This window comes from Triticum aestivum, chromosome 6A, assembly GCF_018294505.1.
Source record: "Triticum aestivum cultivar Chinese Spring chromosome 6A, IWGSC CS RefSeq v2.1, whole genome shotgun sequence".
NCBI lineage: Eukaryota > Viridiplantae > Streptophyta > Magnoliopsida > Poales > Poaceae > Triticum > Triticum aestivum.
In genome coordinates, this window is record NC_057809.1 from 87,351,812 (window position 1) to 87,375,560 (window position 23,749).

Here is a 23,749-nt window from a genome sequence, read left to right on the forward strand (position 1 = left end):
ATCGATGATTTCATTCTGTACAATGTGAAACCTGAAATACCAACGGTAGTTTCCAAGTGCCATCTCTATTCGACTCCCATGCTTATTCCTGAACGCTTGAAGGGGAAGTCCGGGCTGGGTCAGCTAAAGGCGGAGCCGGGCGGGATATGGTATTAGCTCTCTATGTGCTATTAGCTTAAGCTTATCACTCCAGCTTATTACCCTAGGCAGAGGGGGGTAGGGGAGCATCACTAGAGAGTCTCCGTACCCGGTACAAGATCCTGGCTTATATAAATTCATTCAAAGTTATGGCTGAACTGGTCTCACCGCTTCCTTCCTCAATGGTAGCGGGACCCTTGCTTTCCATTGCCTTTCGAAGGGGACCGACAATATGCATACTTCTTTTTGTACAACTTTGCTCTATTGGAGCCTTTGCAATAAGAAAGTGGATTAGGAGAGAGAGCTCGCAGACGATGTTCCCTTCCTTCTATATATCCATATATCTATCGCCCCCGGGCACTCCAGAGCCAGTGTGACATTCTATCCGAAATGCATGCATCTCACATTAGGTAGCCATCCATGACCCCGTGTGTGTTTCCCAATTGCTCATCCAAACCATCATTTCTTTCTTCCATCCCGGAACGGAGATCTGACCCAAGGAAGGAATTGCCTTCTTTCTCATGCCAACCAGATGGATGCGGCCCAGAGCTGAGTGAATTCCCTCTGGGTGAGTGCTATGGAGATAGGCCAGGATCAATGAAAATAACCGAGATCGATCGGTATCCATCGCTCAGAGAGCTGCTTTCTCCCTGATATCTGTATCTGCTTTCGGACGGCCAAACAAGCAAGAAGAAGGAAACTTCCATTTCGCATAGCTGCTAAAGTAGTAGTTTTTGTCAAATCATACTTCTGACCAATAGTATCAGTGGCTTTATGCGTCCGCAACCTAGTTTTGTATCTGCATAGTGAAGGAAAGAAAGAAGCATGTTAAGGTGACTTGAGGGAAAGACTGATCCTGATAGACAAGAATGGTATGGTTGGATTGCCAGTGAATAAGCAGCAAGGCTAAAGCAGGGATTGGATTTACTTCTTCTATTCTCAGTAGCATCATTTTCCTTCCACCCTCTTAAGAACTTCCTGAAGCCCTGAGACACTTGTTGCCAATAGTCTGGAATGGAACATTTGCAACAGTTCTTGTAGGCCATTTCTGTAACAGCATATCTCTAAACCCTTCTTGCGGATGGTTCAAAACGAAACTTAGTGGCAGCCCCTATCTTCCCCATTTTCTAGAAGTAAAGGACAATGATCTGACCCAGCTTGCAAGAGGGATAGTAAAACTTAGGAAATAAATCCTCAGAAGTTGAAGAAACCAGAACTCTATCCAAAACTTCTCTCACTGGCCTGTCTTGTTTGTTAGTCCAGGCCACCAACCCTTCTCAGTTCATGTAGTTCAGTTTCAGATATGAAAGCATTAAAAGCTTCCATCCTATTAATATGTATTCTGCCATTGTTTCATGAGCAAATCTGATCATGTCCCGCAAAGGTAGATCAACACTCTGCACAAAGTTAGTGAGCTCTGACAAAAACATGGCTCTTAAATTTGGTTGGACCATAAACATCCACCCAAGCACAATTATCACAAAGCCTCTATACTCAAACACCATGGAGAAATTGACCCTCCCCAATGAGGTCTGCATCCATGACATCCAGATTGACTCCAATAAGCATTCCACCTTTACTGCCACTGGCTGGCTTGCAAAACCACTTGAAAAGCTTTCTGCCACCAATTGCCATTAACTCCTTATCTGAGAACTGTTCTCTCTTAGTTTCTTGCACACAAACTATGTCCACCCACTCTATCACTTCAGAAGGTTGCCCCCTTCTACCTGGCCAGGCCCCTCACATTCAAGATTAGTGTCTTCATGGCGGTATCTGTTTTTTGTTATGCCTCCTCTTAGCTCTGCTCGTAGTGTTCTTGTCACCAACTGGTATACAAGTACTGTGATTATCTAACTCTTCAACAATCTGAGTAATATCCTCATTCTCTGAATCAGAGCTTAACTCGACACTGGAAGACTGCTCCTTCTCATGAGCAGCTAACTTCTTTTTCTGAGCAGCTTCATAAAGCAATGCTTGAGCAAGTTCTCTTGCTTTAATAGAATTTATAGACCTTCAATTTCCTCCTGTGTACTGTCCAACACTAGACCACTATCTACAGCAGATTTTACTAGACTAGCAGAATCAATGGAATTGCAAATAGCATATCTGTTAGTAGAAGACATACCTGGTTCATCAAGATTCTTGCGTGAAGCCATCCTTTCTGCACGTTGCTGAATAGGCATGCCATCCTTCGGGATCCTATCCTAGCACTTGTCCTCGTTGCTTTAATTCTTGCGTTTGCACCTCATTGAACTTCTCTTGTTCTTTGGTCATTCCAGAAAAAACCTCCATACCTTAATAATAGGGGCTTGTGTATAAAGGAAAGTAGCAAACCGGTCAAAGGCGAAGCTGTTCTATCTCAACTCTCTGACTTGAAGGAAGATGTGGCGGATCTCAAGGCTGGCTCTATTCCAAGTACAAGTTCCGAGGTGAAATGCGTTGATGTGGCCAATCGATATACAGTATAGTTGAATGGTTCGACAAGTTCACATGCCGGAGCTACCTGTTCTCCGCGATTCAATTGGTTCTTCTGCCTTGCCTTCTTATCTATCGGTCCCAAGGTCAAAGAAATAGGTTCAGTGGTTCGACCTCCCAAAGGTTAAAGAAAGACATCGGTATTAAGACCACTCCCTCCGGATGATGATATGTCCCAACCATCTATAGCCCATGGTTTGTTACTCGGGAATTCGGAGAGGTCAGATGAGATAGATGGGTGTGTTCAAAATGGAATGATCCCCTTTTCTCATGTTTGCATTTTTGTTGTCCACAAACAAATAAAGAGTCCAAAAAGACGTACGCATAACAGACTCGGTACCTAGGTCAATGGGTTCAGTGGAGAATTGCGTTACTGTAATAGCGAAGGTATCTATGAAATGCAGTACCAAGGTCAATGAAATTGAAAGGCACCTCTGACAACAGAATCAAAAGGGATTTGGCGGCTATAGACGACTCAGAGGGGTTTTCATAAAGAGAAGCTTTCGCGCAATACACCTATTTTTCTATAGAAGTGAATGGCCCCTTAGTTGGCTAGTCTGATCAATCGGCAGGCTCAGCCTCTACTTCGTATTCTGATATAGAAAGAAAAGAACCGAACTCCTGGAGGGTGAAAGAAGAATCTCAAGTTGATACTCTGCCAAGGGATCTGTCCACAACTGGTACTTCACATGCCTTAGAAGTAGATTTGAATGAGAATGAATGAAATGAGCAAACGTTACTAGGAAGGTGAACTTGCTATCAAACTACTGCCTGCGCTAGGGGAAGCGCGAAAGAAAAACCTGTTTCAAGCAAGATCTGATACCCTTGAAGGACTCCCAGGAATGAGAGAGCAAGTACAAGGACAATCTTATTTTCTAAGGATAGGCGGTATTCCATAATTAACATAGTTCGGTTAGAGTGGATTTGAAAAGCTACAGCAGATCGATAAGTTGCTAATTTAGCTAAGTCAACTCCACTACGGAATCTAGCTCTCCATAAGAGGGTATTCCCAATGAGACAAGTAGTTTATCGAAGGGACCCTCTGTCTGAAGATTGTAGTCCGGATTTCTCGGAATAGAATAATTGAATGAGCAGGTGCAGATGGTCAATCTCCATCTTGAAGCCGAGTCTCTCTGTCTTCTTATTTTATATAAAGATATAGAGAATAACTCGATCGATCGTAGAATGATTTCGTGATCTGATCTTCATTTGGGCGGCTTTCGCTCAATCCGTGGCTGTAGTGATAAGGCAAATCAAAGGGGTCAAAAAAGAAGATATAGAATTGTAGCTAACGGGGTTCGCTCGCCCTCGCCTGTCACTATAGCGTGTCAAGTTTCTCTATTTCCAATCGGGATTTTTTAGGTGTGAAGTGAAGTTCACCAGAAACGCTAGCTATATGCTTAACACAGGGTACAAGAATGAAGAAACCATGAAACCAACCTAAAATCACTGCCAGCACTTAGTTAGTTAAAGCCCAGGAACCACTTGTGTTACACCAGTGAAGCAGAAGCTCCGAAAGCTGTCCGAGGAACCAGCCATAGGTGGGTTCTTTACTGGCCATAGGTAGGTCCCTTACTGCTGGATCCTCTAAGCAGGGAAAGATCGTAGCTAGTATGAATTGGAAGAACGATCATACCGAACCCAGGATCCTGCAACTATTCTTCCTTCGTTCAAGACTCGCTTTTCTCGCGGGTTGAATGAGTGAGCCTTGTCGATACATACTGAGATTCAACAGTCAACTTTGGAGTCCGTCCTAAAGCCCCACCAATCTACATAGGTGATACCAGGGTAGGTACTTGAAAGACGAGAATAGAACCCATGCTGATGTACCTTAGCTTTTCCGCTCTTCCAATCCTAAACAAGATCATAAATAAGAGTCCCAGTCCGCTTAACGCCCTCTTAGCACATATGATAGGAGCTGGCATACAGAATTACAAGAAGTTGGTACTTTTTCCAATCCTTTCTGCTTTCTCACCAGCAAAATAGGATCGATCGTGAAATCAAAGAAATCTTTCACCTCACTTCTAAGATGAGCTAGCGCTCGCATCACCTTTCGATATCCTATATTTTTGATATTCAACAAGTAGCATTTCCACGGCATTCTTTAGATGGATTTCACTGCCCCTCATCTACTCCTCAACTGGGTATCTATTTCTCAATACGGTGCTTTAGTGACGGATTCTGGCATCGCATGGATCTCTTAATCAAATAGGGTCTCCCGGATAGATCAAAATGAATGTGACACCCGTGATAGGACCACTACTGATTAAACTAAGCCCTTTAAGGAAGGCGTACGGCAAACACTTGGACTGAAGCATGAGCTGGTTCAAACCACTATACCTAATATATCACGAAATCTATACTGGATTTTCAGCGCTGCGCTCAAGGTCAGGAAGAAGAAGAAGTGTGTGAGATTGTAATAAGTGTGATTGGAGAAGCTTTTAAATAAGTGGAGGAAGTAGAATGGATAAATTCTATCAATTTCTAGCTCTCATAGCTGAATGAAGAAATAGATAATGGGATGCATTAATAGTTTCATCCAATTCCTAGCAAGTCAAGTACATAATAGTCTAATTGAGTATTTAGAAAAGCCTGTCTAAGACGAGTCGGTGTTGTATGCTGAGTGTGGTTTCTTCCTGTTTCCGGAGTAGCCTCTATATATTGAGTTTATAGGATGGAGTCCATATCCCTCCTTTTTACTTCATGGATCTTGTCAGCATACAGGATACTATAGTGTCGTAAAGAAAGCGGGTATCTGAGAATATGGATCAGTAGCGGATACCAGATTGGTAAAAACCTGCTCAAAAAGCTAGAGTTGATGGTTTCGAGAAAGCTAAGCTAAAGCAAGCAGTAAACTAGTGGGTGCAAGCACGTTAATGAAAAAAAACGTGATAGAAAATCCTACCGTTAGCAGCGACTGCGACACTTCGTAACAGCTCCTTAGAGATCAATGTCTTATTGGTATTTGCTCGATTGCAGGCAATAATGTTAGTAAATTAGGTGAATGTACGTAAATCGAGGTACACGAGTCTAGCCAGGTATAGGTAGAAAAGGGGTATAGTAGGTCTCATGGAACGGGAGATGGTGGGACGAATAGTTCATCACGCAAGTGTTAAGAATAGATAGGAGTCTCGACTCCGTCCTTCGAAAAGAAGATGGTTCGCGCTAAGGGTGACTAAAGGCAGAGAATTCTATACGCCAAGAAGAAAAGAAAGTTTGTAGGGGTGAGAATGAACTTTCAAACCCTTTTCTTGCCCCTATCCTTTTTGCTTTCGATAACTTCTATCGCTTCCTAATCATATGAGTCTAGTGCAACATACTACTACTAATATGGAGTCATATTCTTCTTAAGCCTCCTTTCCCAGATCCAAGTTCCGAATCCCAGGGAGAGATCAAGACAATGCAGCAGGGTTGGCAAGCATACCTGTATCACTGAGCAAATCCAAAGCATACTTTCCCTCTAAAGAGTGAAGAAAAAGACTTGGTACAGCTAGAATACCGAGTGGATGTGGAATCCTACTTGAATTCAAGTCAGAAAAGGAAACTCGAATCCGGAACTTGCTTACTTCGGCTTGATCAGATACTGGAATCCAATCGGGGAACTTGGTTATTGACCCACTAATCTTTCCCTCTTTCGAGTCCAAGTCTCAAGAGGGCGCTTAGGCCGGGCCCTTCTCCAGAGTTCCGATACCGATATCACTATTTCAATTAGTTGATTGATTTCCCTTAGAATTTCATTCCTCCTCAAGTCCGAGTTTCGGTCAAGTAGTGGCAAGTATCATCTGTATCTGGCAGATAAGCTTTCACATGCATGAATTGAACTACCGAGATCTTTTCTTACTTGGCAACTAGAGCCTCCCCTTCGGGATTCGAGATTGAAGAAGAGGAAAACTGCTTCTAAAGGGAACTGATCCGAAGCAACAAGTCCTAGACCTAGAATGCAGGTACCCTAGTCTTGAAATATGCCATGAAGAATGAAATCTCTTGTTTTCATTCATATCATCAAAACAGTGATTCTGTCACGGCCACCCCTCAATTCAAGAGTTCCGATTGGATCAACAAGAATCCAATCTGTATGCCAAGAAGAAAAGAAAGGGATTTCATCAAGTGCAGACAAGAAAGATACCGAAATCAGGAACCATGGAAAGCAGATACCTGATTCTATATATATATAAAAGGGATATAAGTGTTGGATCTGAACTATTTCAATTAGTGAATTGGCGGAAAAGCAGGAATGAAGGTTCGGACAGAAAGGGGAGAGGAGAGCCCGGACGAGGAAAACAAGCAATACATGACTAGTGGGCCCCCCGTATATCTATTAGCCGTCTATCTATTAGACCTATCTAGAAGTATAAGTTCGTTGCATTCCCGGAGATGTAGAATCGAGTGTTTAGCTTACTGGGCATTGTGCTAAGTTTGCATCCGAATCGAAATCTGGCGTGACTACTCAAACACGAAAGCTAGGGAAGGGAATAGAAGGGCGGGTAGATCAATGTGATGATAGCACCACGCCAGGCACCGAAGACGAAAGAGAAACATCGTCGGTAACACTATACATTGTAGTCTCGCATTATCCACTGGATCCGCAGCTAACCAGATATAATGCTCAATGCTATGCAAAAGCAATAAAGGGGAGATTGTCTTCTAACTAACTATATAAGTAATTGATATAACTAGATGATTCTCGTTCAAAAGATTCTTCCCATTATCATTATATAGAGAGGCGGAGGCGCGTAGCAATAAAAAAGCTTGCTTGTTGGGCTGATGAGGCTCGAGAAATACTGTGAAGTGAAGATGCGCCATTACCGAAACCATTTCTTTGCTTTGGGCGAAGTTCCTTTATAGGGAGCTCACTTCCTTGCTTGGTTGGTTGGTTGAACTTGCTTTTTAGGTGCGGTGCGTGCGGGTCTAGTTTCATTTATGAGTGCTGCGTATATTTCCGTTAGTAATGGTTTTGAGCTTGGGAAGAAGGGATATGGGTATGGCATCATCCCAGATTTGATCTAAGGCTAGTTCCGTGTGTGCAACTACTATCTTATCTCAATATCAGGCTAAGGCTTGGCTAAGTTCTCTAGAGGTTTTCCTTATTGTCCTGGTTCTTACCTCAACAGGGCAGGGGAGATAGTTGGAAGTTGAATAGTCGTATCGTATCAGTTCAGAGAATCCCTGTTGAATGGCTTGGCTTTCAGTGTGAGTCTAGTTGACTGATTCCTAGGCTAGCTTCTCCTTATGTGCGGGTCTAGTCTACAGAACAGATGAAGACCCAGAACCAAGGAGAACAGAACGAATACCGATCTCAGAGCGGACAATCAATCCCAGTTCCTAGTTTCCTTCAAGCAATAGTCAGCCTGTTCCCGTTCTTCGTGTAGCAAACCTCCTATAGTGAATACGACTGAGAACGAGCTTGACTCCACTCACTGCAAAGGAACAACTGATTCTCCAGTACCGACGAAATGGAGAAAGTGTCCTCCGGGAACGCAATCTAGTACATTAGTTGGTGTAGCCAAAGAAGAGGATATCCCCTTTTTTGACCCATTGGTCTTCAGACCAGACCCATACCATAGCTACAAACACTTTTGAGTCAGAGGAGACTGGCCAGATCGCCTTCTTGAGGCTCTCTGGGCTTATCGGACATCAATCTGTATAGCCACTGGTCCCCTTCTCCTTAGTCGTTGGCATGGACGCCATTCTTCCCAGTGAACTCGACGATTCCTTCCCTGCGCGTTCTGCTCGACGACGATATGACTGATAATCAGAAGCGAGAGGCTCTGCTCTCGAAACTTGACCTCCTCGATTCGATCGATGGGAGAAAAAAAAGGTTACGAGCGGCAGAGCATGCACAAGTCTATCAACGTCAACTCAGCCGCGCTTTGGACCGATCCTACGAATAAGAGGCATTAACAAAGCATTTATGATTAGATAAAGAAAATGGTTGATGGCTATATGAATATCTAAAGTCCGCTTAGCCTCTCGAGGAGCTAGGAAGGATGGAAGAAAGCTTGACCATTTTTTCACTGAACTACTCGAACTTTTTGTTCAAAAAGGCGGAAATAGCTCAGTTCGAGAGAGGGTTGAGCTTCATCGGTTAGTGTGCACCAAAGGATGAGGTTTCTTTCCCATCCTACAAATTGAAACCGTTCTAGCTTGATACTGCGATATCATCAAATCATCCAACGGAGCATGGAAACCATTTCGGTGGCGGTAATGGCCTCCAGTAGTTTTCTATGGAACCATACCACTATGGTCATCTATATGATTAGACCGTGCCGCTTCACTAGACTTTCCTGAACCATCCATTTGATCCCCACAGTCGTGACACCACTTTCTAAACAAAAGTTTCCAAAATCCAATGCGGAACCAAGCAGTAAGAGAAATTCATCATGGTAATTATTAGTCGAAAACCAAAGTGGAACGGAGAGAACGGATAGTCAGTTACAATGAAAAAATTGTTGAGGAATCATGTTGAAAGAACAACATTCTGTGTCATAAATATCGTATATAGAGATTTTTCATGTATCGACGCTTTTGATTCAATTATGAAAGTACGCTGTACTGGACTTGCACCCCTAGTTACGCAGAAGTGCAAGCACAGAAGCGGATGACCGGACCTTACCAACATACTCAAAAAAGTATTCTATACTGGGGTCTGTGCTCTTGACAAGCAGTGTTTCCAGTCTAGCTGTGTCAAATCGGGTGTGAAGTGTCCTTCTAGGTTCTGGCTGGTAGAGCAGAGGACTGAAAATCCTCTTTAGTTTCACGCATGGGACTCTAAATCCCAATTGTGCTAGCTCTATGGTTCGATTCCACAACAGAACGAACAATGAATGAATGTGGGCGGTCAACCAGGTAAGCCTGTGCCCAGGAAAGAAAGGACTAGGGAGGGTTTGAGAGAAGCTTTCACAGTGGAAAATGCAAAAAAGCATATCGTTCTTAGAAATTGTGGAATTTTACTCAGTTAGAGCTATGGTTTAGCATCAAGAGGGAAGTGCAAAAAAGCAACAGGAAGAATTGCTCAGATACCCGTGAGCGTATATAACTTGGGTCGTGTTATAAATGCTCTGGCTAAACCTATTGATGGGAGAGGCGAAATTGTAGCTTCCGAATCTCGCTTAATTGAATCTCCTGCTCCAAGTAGAATTTCCAGGCGTTCCGTATACGAACCTCTTCAAACAGGGCTTATTGCTATCGATTCGATGATCCCTATAGGGCGCGGTCAGCGAGAGTTCATTATTGGGGACAGACAGACTGGCAAAACAGCAGTAGCCACAGATACAATTCTCAAGAAAAAAGGGAAAGATGTAAGAAGAACGAGAGCGAGCCTTCACGAAATAAAATGCAAGTGAAAGAGAATTGTCAAAATTTCCTAAAAGCGGTGGTTCTTTTCTTTATGGATCGGGTAGATCCATATGTTCTGAGGGGGAGACGAGGTGTAGCGCAGTCTGGTCAGCACATCTGTTTTGGGTACAGAGGGCCATAGGTTCGAATCCTGTCACCTTGATGTGGTATTCACATAATGGGGCCGAAGTGCAAAGCCCCGTAGCCTATCCGCAGTCGGGAAGGCAGGCGAAAAGCGCGCACAAAAGAAAAAGAAAGCTAAAAAGCTTATTTTGCAATCCATTATCTTTGGTATTCTTCTATATTTAGATCATATTATATAGCTATTTCACAGGTTTTATTTACATACCTCAGTCATGTTATTTGTCTAGCCTTCAATCAGAATAGCCTCTCCACCGGTTCCGAAGATTCTTTCGGCATCAATGTGCTTTTGGAATCTTCCTATGAAACAAATAACATTCTGGAACAGTTTAGGACAGAACAGGCCGTAGTAGAAAGCGAGCTTTTTTCGCGTATAGCCACCTCAAAGCCCAATTAGCGCACGGGCTGCCCCCTCAACTCAACCCTGAAGAGTACGCAAACTTGGTCAGGGAGCATTTAGACGGTGCAGTTAGTATTGACCACTACCGCCAAGTCCATAATTCAAAAATTGATGAAGTCCACATAATGGAGCTCAAAAGCCGATTACCAAATCTACTTTTTTAGCATCTTGAAACCGCACATAAGAAATATTCTGAATGAATCACCTTACAATAACATACGAGAGACAACTTTCTATTTTGTCGAACAACAAGTCGAACCCAATGAACAATTCCATTCAAAGGAATGTTCTAGAGTTTTTTCCACTATATTCGCGATATTTAAAAAAATGGAAGAAATTCTTCACGATTTCTAGAGTTCCGGGATTACTTCACTGATATCGATTTTCGCCTAAGCACGGCCTCTAGGTTAGTTCAAAGTGTAATACAACGAACTATCGATACACCGAAAACGAGTCAAGATGGATACATAAAATGGAGACATCGTGGATTACCCAAATTGGGACAACGATAGGACATTTCACTTTCTTTCGCAATATTTCTGATCATGACTCAACCACTAGGAAAGGGGATTGCTTACTCTCAGCCACGTTTTCGCTTATGCTTAGTCAAGTGAGGATTCCATTCGAAGTAACGTAACAGGAGCACCATGTTCAAAACTTCTCGGGATCCGGAGTTTTTCGATAAAAGGTCCCATCCTTTAATATCATGATTGGGTCAACCAGGCCAGATCATAAGTGAAATAGTTTGATCAAGTCGACCAGGTCAGGCCCGATCATGAGTGAATAGAAAATCGAAAACGTACATAGCTGTTCCAGCGGAAATACTTTGTTTAATTCTACCACTTCTACTAGGAGTAGCCTTTTTAGTGCTAGCTGAACGTAAAGTAATGGCTTTTGTGCAACGTCGAAAGGGTCCTGATGTAGTGGGATCGTTCGGATTGTTACAACCTCTAGCAAATGGTTTGAAATTGATTCTAAAAGAACCTATTTCACCAAGTAGTGCTAATTTCTCCCTTTTTAGAATGGCTCCAGTGGCTACATTTATGTTCAGTCTGGTCGCTTGGGCCGTTGTACCTTTTGATTATGGTATGGTATTGTCAGATCCGAACATAGGGCTACTTTATTTGTTTGCCATATCTTCGCTAGGTGTTTATGGAATAATTATAGCAGGATGGTCTAGTAAGACGGGGGGCGGCCGTTCGGTCGCCTATGATATACGGACCAATTGGTCAAAAATGGGTTTGTGCCGCAGGTGTTGAACGATCTACTCTACACAGGTGTGGGCTTACAGGGCTAGGGCTCATAAACCCTTTCTTTCATTCATCAAGGGGTCGGTCACTTTTCCGGGCCGGGATCGAGAAGTGGAAGTCATAAAAAAGAGATGTTTCTCTTCGCACCTCATATCAAGAGGAAAGGTAGCTTGTCAAGCTGGTCTCACTATTGGAAATTCTAGCTTTCTTTTTTTTTCACCGGCTCTTCTTCTTTGTCAATGCTACTAAGGACCTGACGGTTCGCCTACTTGATGGATGAAAGAACATGAGAAAGGGTTCTAAAATAAAAGGCTAGAAAGTCTACTACAGTACAGTCAAAGTCAGCGGCTGAGTTTGCCTAGCCTCGCCTACTCATTTTTGTAGGCGAGCGAGTTAGCGAAGAGGCTTAGGGATAAGAGAGTGTCGGTGCGTACGTAGCCTTCATTCTACTACGCTACACAAAGTCACTTAGCTCGACGTTAATTAAGAGAGTAAAGGAGGAATACCCTACATAGAAGAACCACAGTTTGCTTACAAAGGTATAACCTTTAGCTCCCCGTGGCTAAGCTGCTTTGCACCACTGATAGTTAATTAAGATTCCATTTCAAAGGCGCTACTTTGTTTCGCAAGCCTTTGTCATTGTCAGTCAACTAAGGTTGGCCCTCGGCCCCCTGCGAATCCGTAAATCAGAGAGCATGCTGCAAAAAAAAGGATGGTCCCCTATGCATTTCATTCTTTCCGGAACGCAAAGAATTAAAGTACCTGACCCCCCATCATGGTGAACCTCTCCTTGTGATCGGGATGAGGTAGATGCCTCCCAGCCGGGGGGGGGGCGGATCGAATCGGAGTTTCCTTAGGTAGCCACCGACCTACAGTTCTCCTTAAACTTCTGTGCTTGGTGGAAAAGAAGCAAACAAAGGTACGCTCGCTTGCTGTCTTGTTCTCTGCCGCGGACTGGGATCGCTCGCCAGCTAGGCCCTCTAGAAAAAAGTTGGAGCAACATTGTATGAGAACATATTACCCATCTTCGGGGACAAGGGGCAGAACGACCTCTCGATCTACTTACTGCAGCCCAGGACGGGCGTCGTCGTCTAGGCGTGACTTCTTGTTTTGATCTCCCCTACGCCTAGGACGTTGTCTGGGCCAAGAGCCATAGTTAGTTGTTGTTTCCATTTGGTTCTTCTTTCTCGTTGTTGATACCGGCAAGACCCAGCCAGATGATGATGTCTGCTGGTTGGTAGTGAGAGGACTCTTAGTACCCGCAAAAAAAGGGCGCTGGTGAAAAAAAACAATCATTTGATTTAGTTTCTTGCTCTCCCTTAGCAGCGGGAAAGGAGTCTATCTATCTGCCTAGCTTTGGTAGATTTCCCCCAACGCAATTCAAAAACGGAAATTCCACGAATCCCTGAGGTGGATAAGTCCGACGACTCAGCAGTAGTGCGGAATTGTTTCCGGTCCGGTGGATCTGATCTATAGTTAGGGGGCAATACATACCAAAAGGTTCGAAGAAGGAAGGCGCAGTATATAACCAACCCACCCATAGCCGGTCTAACTGCTGAGAAAGAAAAGTGCTTTTCTTTCCCTAAGAGTCCTCGAGTACACACAGCTATTGCGGATCCTTTGCGAGATCAGGATTTTGGATTCATAATTTAGAATCAATCCATGTTAGGTCAACATCGAGACAGAGCATCTCAGTTGGCTCTATCAAGGAAGTGAAACAGGCATTCCTAGGTTGAGGTTACCATTGGATTGACCCTCAATCAGGCCTCCGATTCCAAGGAGTTGATTCAGCAAGTTCCCTGCGCTACCCCGCGGGAAGTCTAATCGGATCTATCGGTGGTTCCATAATGAGTAGTTGAATACACATTGAGGGGGCCTTGCCTCCTCCTTCCCGCCCACACCTTCATTCTTTTCCTCCTCTGATCTTAGAAAGCATACTAAACTTCACTCCAATCTTTCTCCATTAGCAACAAGAGCAGCTCTATCTATCGGCCCTTGATGAGTAAGCTTAGCTATACCGCTTAGGTTGCAAAGCAGCAAGCTCCCTTCTAATGCGTTATTGCTTGGAGCCTTCTCGCTTAGTAAGCCGCCTTCGGCCCTTCCTCCTTCTTACTTTGTTTGGTATTCGCTCGCGGGTTTGTTTCCAGGTTCTTTCGTTCTTGGTTGGCTCACTCTATTGTTGTTTGTAGATCGTGCGTCCTGCGCATTGATCCGGCAGCGAGACCCGCCCTGGTTGTAAAGCGAAGCGAGCCGTCCTTCCTTTCATTCGTTGCTTTGTCTTCGGTTTGTTTTTAAACTCGACCTTCTATCGGGACTATGGTGACGAACCTTACTCCCCTCGGTCAAGTGGTTGACCCGTCTGTCCAATAAGTTTACTAAGTGAATGGGAATCCTATAGTTTGACCAGCCTGGGAAGAGTAGTCAGAGGCAATTCGCTAATATGGAGCTGTTTATATCGGCTTTCTTTCCTAACTAACAGGAAAAGAGAGACATGCAAGTTCGACTCTCGTTCTATCCATGTTCAACAGTCCCTTTCCATCTTGGTACTGTTGATGGCAGTACCGCTCAACTACGAGATGCTTGAAAGTCGATGTATCAATAATGTTCCCAAGAGTAGCATCGAGCCTTGAAACGGCAAGCCATGCTTCAAGCTAAGTCAGTATGGATCTAATTGATTGCTAAACTGAAGGAACGATCTCTGTCGAAGATTCTCATTCTGAAGCAGGTGCCTAGCTCTGGAAGAATGGACGGGATCATACCTATTTGAATTGAAGAACATTCTGTAACACTTGTTTTTGAGTGGGGAAGGAAAATAAGCACACAAGCGAACAACCATCTAACCGTCAGTCTGAACTCCCAGGATCAGTCCATCAGTAAGAAAAAGCTTCCGTTTCCGTCATTCAGCAGTGGAATGGAATAGTTCGATGGTATTGATCGTCCAACCATTGATTGGAATGTCTATCGTGATAAACCGTGTAATTCTATAAGCTAAGCAGATGAGGCAACAAAGAACCTAACCGTCCTCTCTGATTGACTTCATCAGAAGATTCCTATGGTCTGGTTTACCTTTCTTCTTTCCTTGCAACCTTGGATCGATATGGTTCATTCCTGGGCTATGCTCTTTCAACGGTTGACAGAAGAGGGGGACGGGCAAGGATGATCAGACTGCTTGGTTCGGTTCGTCAGAGGTATTAAAAAAACCTTCTTTTTGGTCTTTTCTTTCTTGCCGCCACTTTAACAGGTGCCGCTGCAATGAGAGCTTAAGTTGCGGAGTTTTTTCTGGATTCTTTTTTTTTGGTGCGCTCTTCCTTTTTTTGGATAGAAAGAAGGGTTCAGTGGGAGGGCAAGGGGTAGTTAAGTTTTAGGTTGGCTCTTGTTTTTTACAGACTTCCTTTTCGGTGTAATTTAATAAAGAAGTAGCAATTGTTCATTTCATTTCATTTTTTTGCATTGGTAGTTCTTTTTCATTTGAAAGGGCAAAGGGGGGAAGGGAAAGGATTGACCCTAAGGGATCATATTACTCAAGAAGACTTGGGGAAAATAGCAGGATTGGAAAAGTTCGAAGAGACTGAGGAAGACAAATCCATTGTCGAATCCTGCAGAGTGAGAACATCGAGTAGTGGGGGCTGGCTTCCACCCCTGAGAGAGCTTGATTTACCAGAAATCCCGCCGAGTCCTAGTGGGCCTAGATTCCATGATAAGTTCTGAGAAATGGAGGAAATGATGCATTCAAAGTTCGCAGAATTGCAAGAAAGAAAAAATCCTTGAAAGAAAAACCAAACAAGACCAGATGTTGCCTATTGTTATCGGGAACGAGACTAAATGTTCGGCCTTAATGAGATGGACCTTGATTCCTCTCCGGCCAGGAAAAGATGCGGCTCCTCTTTTTTCTACTACCTTCATCCTCGGGTGAAGCCGGTTGGCTCACCAAACAAGATATATACTGTGAAATCATTGGTAACCATGCCTAACGGTCGGTCATCTAAGCTATCGGCCAAGGCAAGTGAGAGCTGTTCAAGAGTTGGGGGCATATCTTTAGCTCGAGCAGCATCCGCTCCCGAAATGTGAGTTAAGCTTTAAAAAAAGAAGAAGAGCTACGAGTGGAACAGCTTCTTCTATTCCTTGTTGGCCTCCAGCTCCTTCTGTCCCTCAATCCTCTTCTCTGCCCTTTTTTTACTATTATGTGTGGCATGCCCCCTGTTCGTATCTTAACAGGGCAACCTTCTCTTGCAAACAATCCCTTCATCGCTAACACCGGTAATGCCCCATCCCTTTAATACTACCTTCGAGGAATTTCTCTCGCGTCCCTGTAGTGATAAGAGCGCATTCTCTAACAGCTTTGAAGCCGAGGCAGCCATCCTCTTGCCAATCCTAAACAAAAGAAAGAAAAGCCCTACCCGCCTTCATTGGTTGAGTAAGGGGCATTTACCTATCAGTCCTAGTCCTAAGGCGCAATCGGAGCACTAAGCCCAATTACAGCTTGACTCCGTAAATTAGACCTCATTCTCCTAGTCCTATTCCTGATTGTTATTTCGGATTCTGTGCCTGGGTGGTATCTTCTTACTATTGATTCAACCTCTTCGGGCAAACGTTGTCACTTCCTTTATTTGAAAAAGGGGTCTAGAACTACAGTGATCTGATACCTTCTTCCCTTGGTCTGGGTAGGTAGGTTATGTAGGCTACAACTGTTCATAGGTTGTTCGATCGCAAAAGGCCAAATAATCGATTACTAGTATGTCGGATATTGCCAGGAGGCCCTTCCCCCTATGTTTGACTCATCCTAGATGGGTTCACACCTGTTGATTCCGGTCAAAGAAAAAAGCTTTTTCACGGCATCTGTCCCATCACACCAATCTACGCCAAGATAAAGAATGCTGGGTTGCCAGGAACAAACCCTGTGATTCAAGGTCTTGCCTAGAATTTCCCTAAGAAAAATGCACCCCATTAATTGATCCCTCTTTAGAGTAGTATAAGTACATCCTCGACTATAGCACGAGTAGAGTCGAGTTCTCGTACTAACCTAAGAGCAGATATGCCGAAATATTTCCACGTTCAAGCAGCTAATCAGTAAACGACTTCTCCGTAACAGTTTGAAGATTGGCTCGCAACGCAAGTAGCGGCAAGAAAGGAGAGCAAGACTTCCTTTTCTAAAAGAAGAAAGAACTAGACTTCTATAAGAAGATTTTTATAATCGTAGATCGTGGAATATTCATCTATCTTATTAGGTAACTACTTTAGCTGCTCTCGAAACTGAACCATCATGAATAGAACTAGCGCTTAAGGAAGAGTAGGATCTGTTAGCAAGTCATATTCAATCACCCGGTCTTCTCCTTCCTGGCTTTTAGATTTTCTGATTCTCTCTTGGATTTTCATACACTTAGCCGTGTACGTATCTTGGCTAAACTCGAACCTATAGTTGATCCATCCATACTCGGTAAAGAATCAAAAAGGTACTTGAAGACGACTTTGAATGGGAGGAGGTTTTCTTTTTATCCCCCCTAACCTTATTTTTATGTCTTCTTCGTTCTCAGTCCCTACGGTCCATTGTAGGATGATTTTCCTAAGGCCTTGAATTCGTTGGCCAGGTGATCAGGGTCCTCTCCCTGGTCCTATCGAACCAGTGACTTCTCTCCTGGGATTGAATATGTTTTGCCTTTCCCCGATGGTTCCGCATTCCTATGTGGGTAGGATTCGCCAGGGATGAGCGGCTTATTTAGCCTATGCAAAGCGCGAAGCATAAGAGAAGAGTGTAGCGAAGCGAGTTTAATACTTGTAGCGAATATAAGTAGTGTCAAAGCCTACACTGGCTTAGCTCTGCAGATGTTTTCAGGACGAAGACGGTGATACGATACCACTCGCCAGTGATGATAAGATTCACTCATAGCATAGGTGGAAGATCCATCCTATTTTCTTTATAGATTTATTTGTTCAAAGAAAATACGCCTAAAAATCATTCAGGGAACCTACTCTTGGTATCCTTTACCACATTCACTTTCCATATTCCCTTTCTTTAGTTCAGACGCTATCGTACCTCAGGGAAAATCCAAATTTCTATCAAAGATTCCCACCCAACTCTGGAATGACTCTCCCCTCTCTCCCTTAACATATAGAAGGCCTCTTATCTGTCAACCGCACCTTAATAGCTCAGACATCCGAGCCTTGCTGGATGATGCAGAAGGGCCAACATCAGAGGATCAATTGAATAACCAACTCTCCCGCCCCGCTGCCGCTACTGCTCGAAAGCCTTTGGATCCCCTACAGGACTGTCATGAGCCCCTACAAGGAGTCAAAATCAAGCCGAAACCAGATACAGGAAGTGTTGACCCGGATCAATTGAGTGCGAGCCCTTTTATCTTGAGCTGATTGTCCTTATTTTAGAGTTGTGGCGAAGGTAAATTGAGCTCTGGCCTGTGGGGAAGGAAAAGGCTCTGACGAAGCTCCAGGGATTACAGGAAGGTTTAGGCCGTAGCTCCAAACAGTCAGAAAAGAAGATGGTCCCGCCCTTACTTCGGCTTGAGGAGTCGTTTTCTCGCTATCTTCTTCGTCTGGATTAGCCTTTTAGTAGCCTAGTAGGTTGTTTGAGTTTCAGGAAAGGAAGAGGTGCCTTCTAAAACAGCCATTACCGCTATGTTTTTTTTCAATAAGTTCTTTTAGAGCATCGTGCCCCACTGTCCGAATAAAGTGTGCGCCTAAGGTGTCATGTGTTTAAGAATATACGTCTAATAGAAATACTTTCCCAATCCGTATAAGAGGAAATAAGGGTCCGGCAATAAGCAGTAGAAGAATAACCCGCAGAAGAAGTTTAATCGCTTCCAGAGATCGGAGCCAGACAAAGATAAGACTCCACCGCGGCACGATCGGGATGATTGGGTCAAAAATGAATCAAAACTTGTAAAACCCCGGTTTTGGCCTTGTTACTAAGGAGAAATTGACATACTTAGCAAACAGAGATAGAATTATTTCAAAAAGAGATCAGGAAAGAGCCATTTCCCAACCAAATAAAACAGGAAAGCATGAGGCTCGAAGCCCTTTCTCATTTCGAATTTCATCTTAGTATCGATAATGCCCCGCCCAAGAGTATTTCATCGCAATCACACGCTAGCTTGGTTGGAAAAGCTCGTTTGCACCCACTAACTAATACCTTCTCGTCAGTATGGAATTCTCCATGCTTTCGCCTTGCTTTGTAGTCATTTTCTATGAGTAATCGGTCCGAACTCAATTTCAAGAAAAAACTCTATCTCGCCTGTGGCCAAAAGTAGTGAAAATGGTATTTAGCTTAGTCAATATACAACACAACTGCTGATTCTTCGCGAGATGAAAACCCTTTGTCCTCCGTCTGCAGGGGCAATTCCTGAGAAAAGTGCTAATAGCCCTTGTTTTGGTCATGTCCACAGGCCTTTCCATTCGTCTTTATTCGTCTTTCTTCCGGCAATCTATGCATAATTCTACTTCTTGAACCACCGAATCTGCTTTTGAAAATGGATAACTAGCTCCATTCTGCGTCAAGTACTAAGGATGGGCCCAAAGCACACTTTTGAAAGGCATCGGTCACCTTAAAAACCCCAAAAGTAGGAAGTCTAGCGTGCTTCTTTAGTGCTGCTCTTCGATCAGATGCTTTCTCATTGAACGAGGCATATTAAAGTGAAAGAAGTTCCAGGTCGAGTCCCGAGAAGGTGATAGTTGATTTTGATCATGAAGTTGGCACTGGACTTTGGAATTGATTCTGGACCCCCACCTGCTCAGGACGCCCCGCCTGCTCAGGACGATCCCATTACGGATTTTCTGGAGGGGGACACGCTTGACCCAGCGCAAAAACGGGAATTCAGAAATATTCTAAATTTCTTGAAGACCAAAAGAAGAACGAACCTTCAAAATGAGCGAATCGTAATAAAAAGATGTTGGGGGGCGAGGGTAGTAGTTACGAATCCAGGGCAATCAACCACTATCTAAAAACCCAGGTTGGACAACTGCGTGCTGGGGGATTAGTAGGGGATTTTGTCGTAAAGGAATTACGGAAATGGAAAAGGGACTTCAAAGCTCAGAAGAGACGGTCCCACTTCTATCAGGGCCTTCTCGGGGTCTTGAGCAATGTTAATTTGCATTGATTGCAAACAGGGTGCGGGATTCTCTGACGCAAACAAAGAAATGGTCCCGGAGAAAGGAACCAGTCTCTTCAGTCCGGCGCATGCCTCAAATTCATTTTTCCTTTGAATTACTCATTTTTTTTAATTTCGCACCAGAAACTTTTCTAGGAGAAGTTCGAATCCGTTCCGTTCGGATATTGATCGGTCTTGGTTTGACATGGTTTACGCGTTACTGGTTCCCGGAAGAGTCAATTTCTCCATTAGCTAAACCCTTTATTACCCTACCTTTGGACTCGTATTTTGTTTGTACACGATCAACGGAGGCCCCCCCGACATATGTTGCAACGTCTTCAATAGCATGCTCTTACTTCGTCTTTCCCTTAATAAGTCATCAAATTTGGTGCTTTTTGATCCCCAGTTGCTATGGGGAACAAAGGCAGAAATACAATAGAATCCTCCATTTAAGTGGTTCTCGCTTCTCCTTGTTCCTGCTCCTAACTCCTCCCCGGGTAGTTCCCAATGTTTGGCACTTTCCATACTTCGTGGGTGCAACATCAACAAATTCGCTCATGATCAAGTTACAACCTAAGATCTATGACTATATTATGTTAACTGTTCGTATTTTGTTCATTCCATCGGTATGCTCCCAGGTACCTGTAATTGTGATCTGTTTGCCAGAACCAAGGGGTCTTTCTGTGGAAACCTTCACGACCAATCGTCATTTTTTGATGGTTTTTCCGCTTTTCACAGTTGCTCTTTCCACACCCCCGGATCTCTGGTGCCAAACCGCCGCCCCTTTCCTTATATATTCGATAATCGAGTTTGCTATCTTTGTGGCATTGATTGTACAAGTTCGTGAAGAGGACTGGACGAGTAGAATGAGGGAAAGCGGCTCGATCAAGAAAAAAGAGGAGTAGACTAGAAAACCTAGAACTTCAAAAGTCACTATCAATGAATGAGGAACTTCACCGAAATTTAAAATTATAGAATTCTATGGCTAAGTGAGAGTGTTCACGCATTATAGTCCGATTTCCTTGTTCGTTGTGTTGAGCGCCTCCCTCGAAGGACCCAAACATGGGGAAAAGAGTGCTCAGGTTTATCCCCGAACACCCCAGTACTAGCGGCATGGGGGCAGAAGCCGACGACTCGCCATCTCTCAGAATTGATAAATAGCCGCACAGAAGATAATATTTTAAATATTAAATTCCAACAGCATTGCTTAGCGCATATGAACAAGTTTTCAGCGCACAGGACAAAACGAGCGAGTTTTACTCAAAAATTACATCCCTGGAACATTCATCCGCCATAAGGCGGGCACCCTTCAGAACATCCTTATAATAATTCTCGGGCTTGCAATGCTCTTTCCCCGGCGGTGGCCCGTCCTTCACAAGATTCTCAACATCCAGCTTGCCCCAGTGCACCTTAGCATGGGCAAGGGCCCTACGGGCACCTTCAATGCAGACGGAGCGCTTGATGACTTCGAGCCTTGGACAGGCCCCCACCAGCCGCCGCACCAGCCCGAAATAGCTCCCAGGCAGAGCTTCTCCAGGCCACAGCCGAACTATGAGGCCCTTCATGGCCTGTTCGGCCGCCTTGTGGAGCTCGACCAGTTGCTTCAGCTGGTCGCTCAGGGGCACGGGGTGTCCGGCCTCAGCATACTGAGACCAGAACACCTTCTCCGTCGAGCTGCCCTCCTCGGCTCGATAGAATGCGGCGGCATCAGACACGCTACGGGGAAGATCTGCGAACACTCTTGGAGAGCTCCGGATTCGGGTAAGTAACAAGTAACACACGTTTATGTGTTTGCTTTGCATAAAGAATGCCTTACCCGCCGCTATCTTTTTCACCGCATCCAACTCCTGGAGGGTCTTTTGGGATTCGACCTTGGCAGACTTGGCATTTTCAATAGCCACCGCGAGCTCGGACGCTCGCGTCTTTGAGTCAAGCTCCAAACTCTCATGTTTTTTCATGAGAGCCTGGAGCTCTTGCCGCACCTTGCCAACCTAGGCCTCATACTTCTCCCGCTCGGTGCACTCCGTGCCCGCCCTCTTCTCGGCCTCGAACAGCGCTTGCTTAAGGGTCGCCACCTCAGACGTGGCCCCTAAAATAGCCACGATAATACAGTCATTTTTTGCAATTGCACTTTTTTATATATATATTTAAACAAGGTATTTCTTACCTTCCTTATCCTTGATCTGCTTCTTGGCATGCCCGAGCTCTTCCTCGGACTGCTCGAGGTTCTGCTTTAGCGTGTCCACTTCCGCAGTCAGTGCAACGGATGCCAGCAGAGAAGACTGCATACGCATATTGACTCATTTTTGTTAGACTCCTGTGAATTTTATTTGATCCTCTATTCGGCTTTTCTTCCCGAACGCCAAACAGAGCATCAGGGGCTACTGTCTATGCGGTAATATTATTTACACATTCTTTACTTACCTCAAAGCCTGTTAAAAGGCTAGCACAAGCTTCAGTCAGTTCGCTCTTGGCGGACTGAACCTTCTGGGCCATCGCACTCATAATGGTGCGGTGCTCCTCATCGATGGAGGCGCCTTTGAGCACCTCCAATGGATTATCTGGTGCCTTCGGTTGGACGGGGGTCACCGGCACGGTGGGCTTGCTCCCCTTGGAAGGAGGTCGCCTGCCGGACTCTGGAACCTTTGAAGGTTCCGGAGCGGTGTCCGGCCTAGAGCCGGACATGGAGCCCTGGGGGTTTTATCCCATTTACTCCTGGAGTCCGGGAGGTCGCCTTGCGGCGCCTCCAGGACCACCTCCTCCTGGCTTGGAACCTGTTGGGACAACACTTCAGCGTCGTCCGTTGGGCGGGGGGAGGTAGCCGTCGGAAGCAAATTCACATCCGACGAGTCCAGTGAACCGCTCGACGACGCGTCGAGCCAGTCTTTGGGTGGGCTGCATAATCATATTCGACATAGGGAAAGTTGTGCAATAAAGGAATACTATGAATTACTCTGGTATCTGGATACTTACGATTTTGCCAGGGGCTTGGCCCTAAGCGGCCAATCCTCTCCGCCGTCGTCGGCGTTGGTGGAGTAGTCCGGAGGAAGGGTTTTCCCCTTCTTGGACCCTTCGGCCTCCCCAGTGAGGGCGGCCTTCCTTTTCTTCTCTCCCCCCGCTGGAGGGGGAGAGGACTCTTCTTCCTCCTCCTCGTCTTCACGGGAGGAATGCACCTTGGAGCCGTCGGATGATGAACCCGACACCTCCTGGCGTCGGGCACTTTTTCGAGTCCCCGTGGCGTTCTTCTCCAGCACCACATAGGGTGCCGGAACCAGCAGCTTCGCCAAGCAGGCATCGGCTGGGTCTTCGGGCAAAGGAGCCGGACAGTCGATCTGTCTGGACTTCGCCTGCCAATCCTGTCAAAGGTAAGGGAGCTTAGATCCCGCATAGAGTTAAACTACAAAAAACTAATACCCTGTAAAAGGTACAAACAACTTACCGCGCTAGCATGACGCTGCGCGCTGAATCCGCGATCCTCGGTAGTGGATGTGGGAGCCTCGGCGCCCTTGAAAAGCACCTTCCAGGCATCTTCGTACGTCGTGTCGAAGAGCCTGCTCAGAGATCGGTGTTTCACCGGGTTGAACTCCCACAGAATGAAGGCCCGTTGTTGACACGGGAGGATCCAGCGGATGAGCATAACCTGGACTACGTTGACAGGCTTGAGCTGCTTGTTCACCAGGGTTTGGATGCATGTTTGCAGTCCAGTCACCTCTCCTTTGTTGCCCCACGACAGGCCCGTCTCTTTCCAGGATGTGAGCCGCGTTTGAGGTCCAGACCGGAACTCGGGGGCTGCGACCCACTCAGGATCGCGCAGCTCAGTGATGTAAAACCACCCCGATTGCCACCCCTTCAGGGTCTCCACAAAGGAGCCCTCGAGCCATAAGACGTTGGGCATCGTGCCCACCATGGCGCCT

General features: G+C 45.1%; 1 protein-coding gene and 1 non-coding gene across 2 annotated transcripts; both read left to right on the forward strand.

Moving 5' to 3' along the window:
* Positions 1-10,036: 10,036 nt before the first annotated feature.
* TRNAP-UGG (transfer RNA proline (anticodon UGG)) lies at positions 10,037-10,111 on the forward strand. Its single transcript has one exon. It is a non-coding gene; the product is annotated as a tRNA-Pro (tRNA).
* A 1,109-nt stretch (positions 10,112-11,220) lies between these two features.
* Positions 11,221-11,847, forward strand: LOC123132216 (NADH-ubiquinone oxidoreductase chain 1-like). Its single transcript, XM_044551989.1, has one exon. It carries the CDS (start codon positions 11,377-11,379, stop codon positions 11,746-11,748), a length of 372 nt encoding a protein of 123 aa, XP_044407924.1. The 5' UTR covers positions 11,221-11,376; the 3' UTR covers positions 11,749-11,847.
* Positions 11,848-23,749: the final 11,902 nt, after the last annotated feature.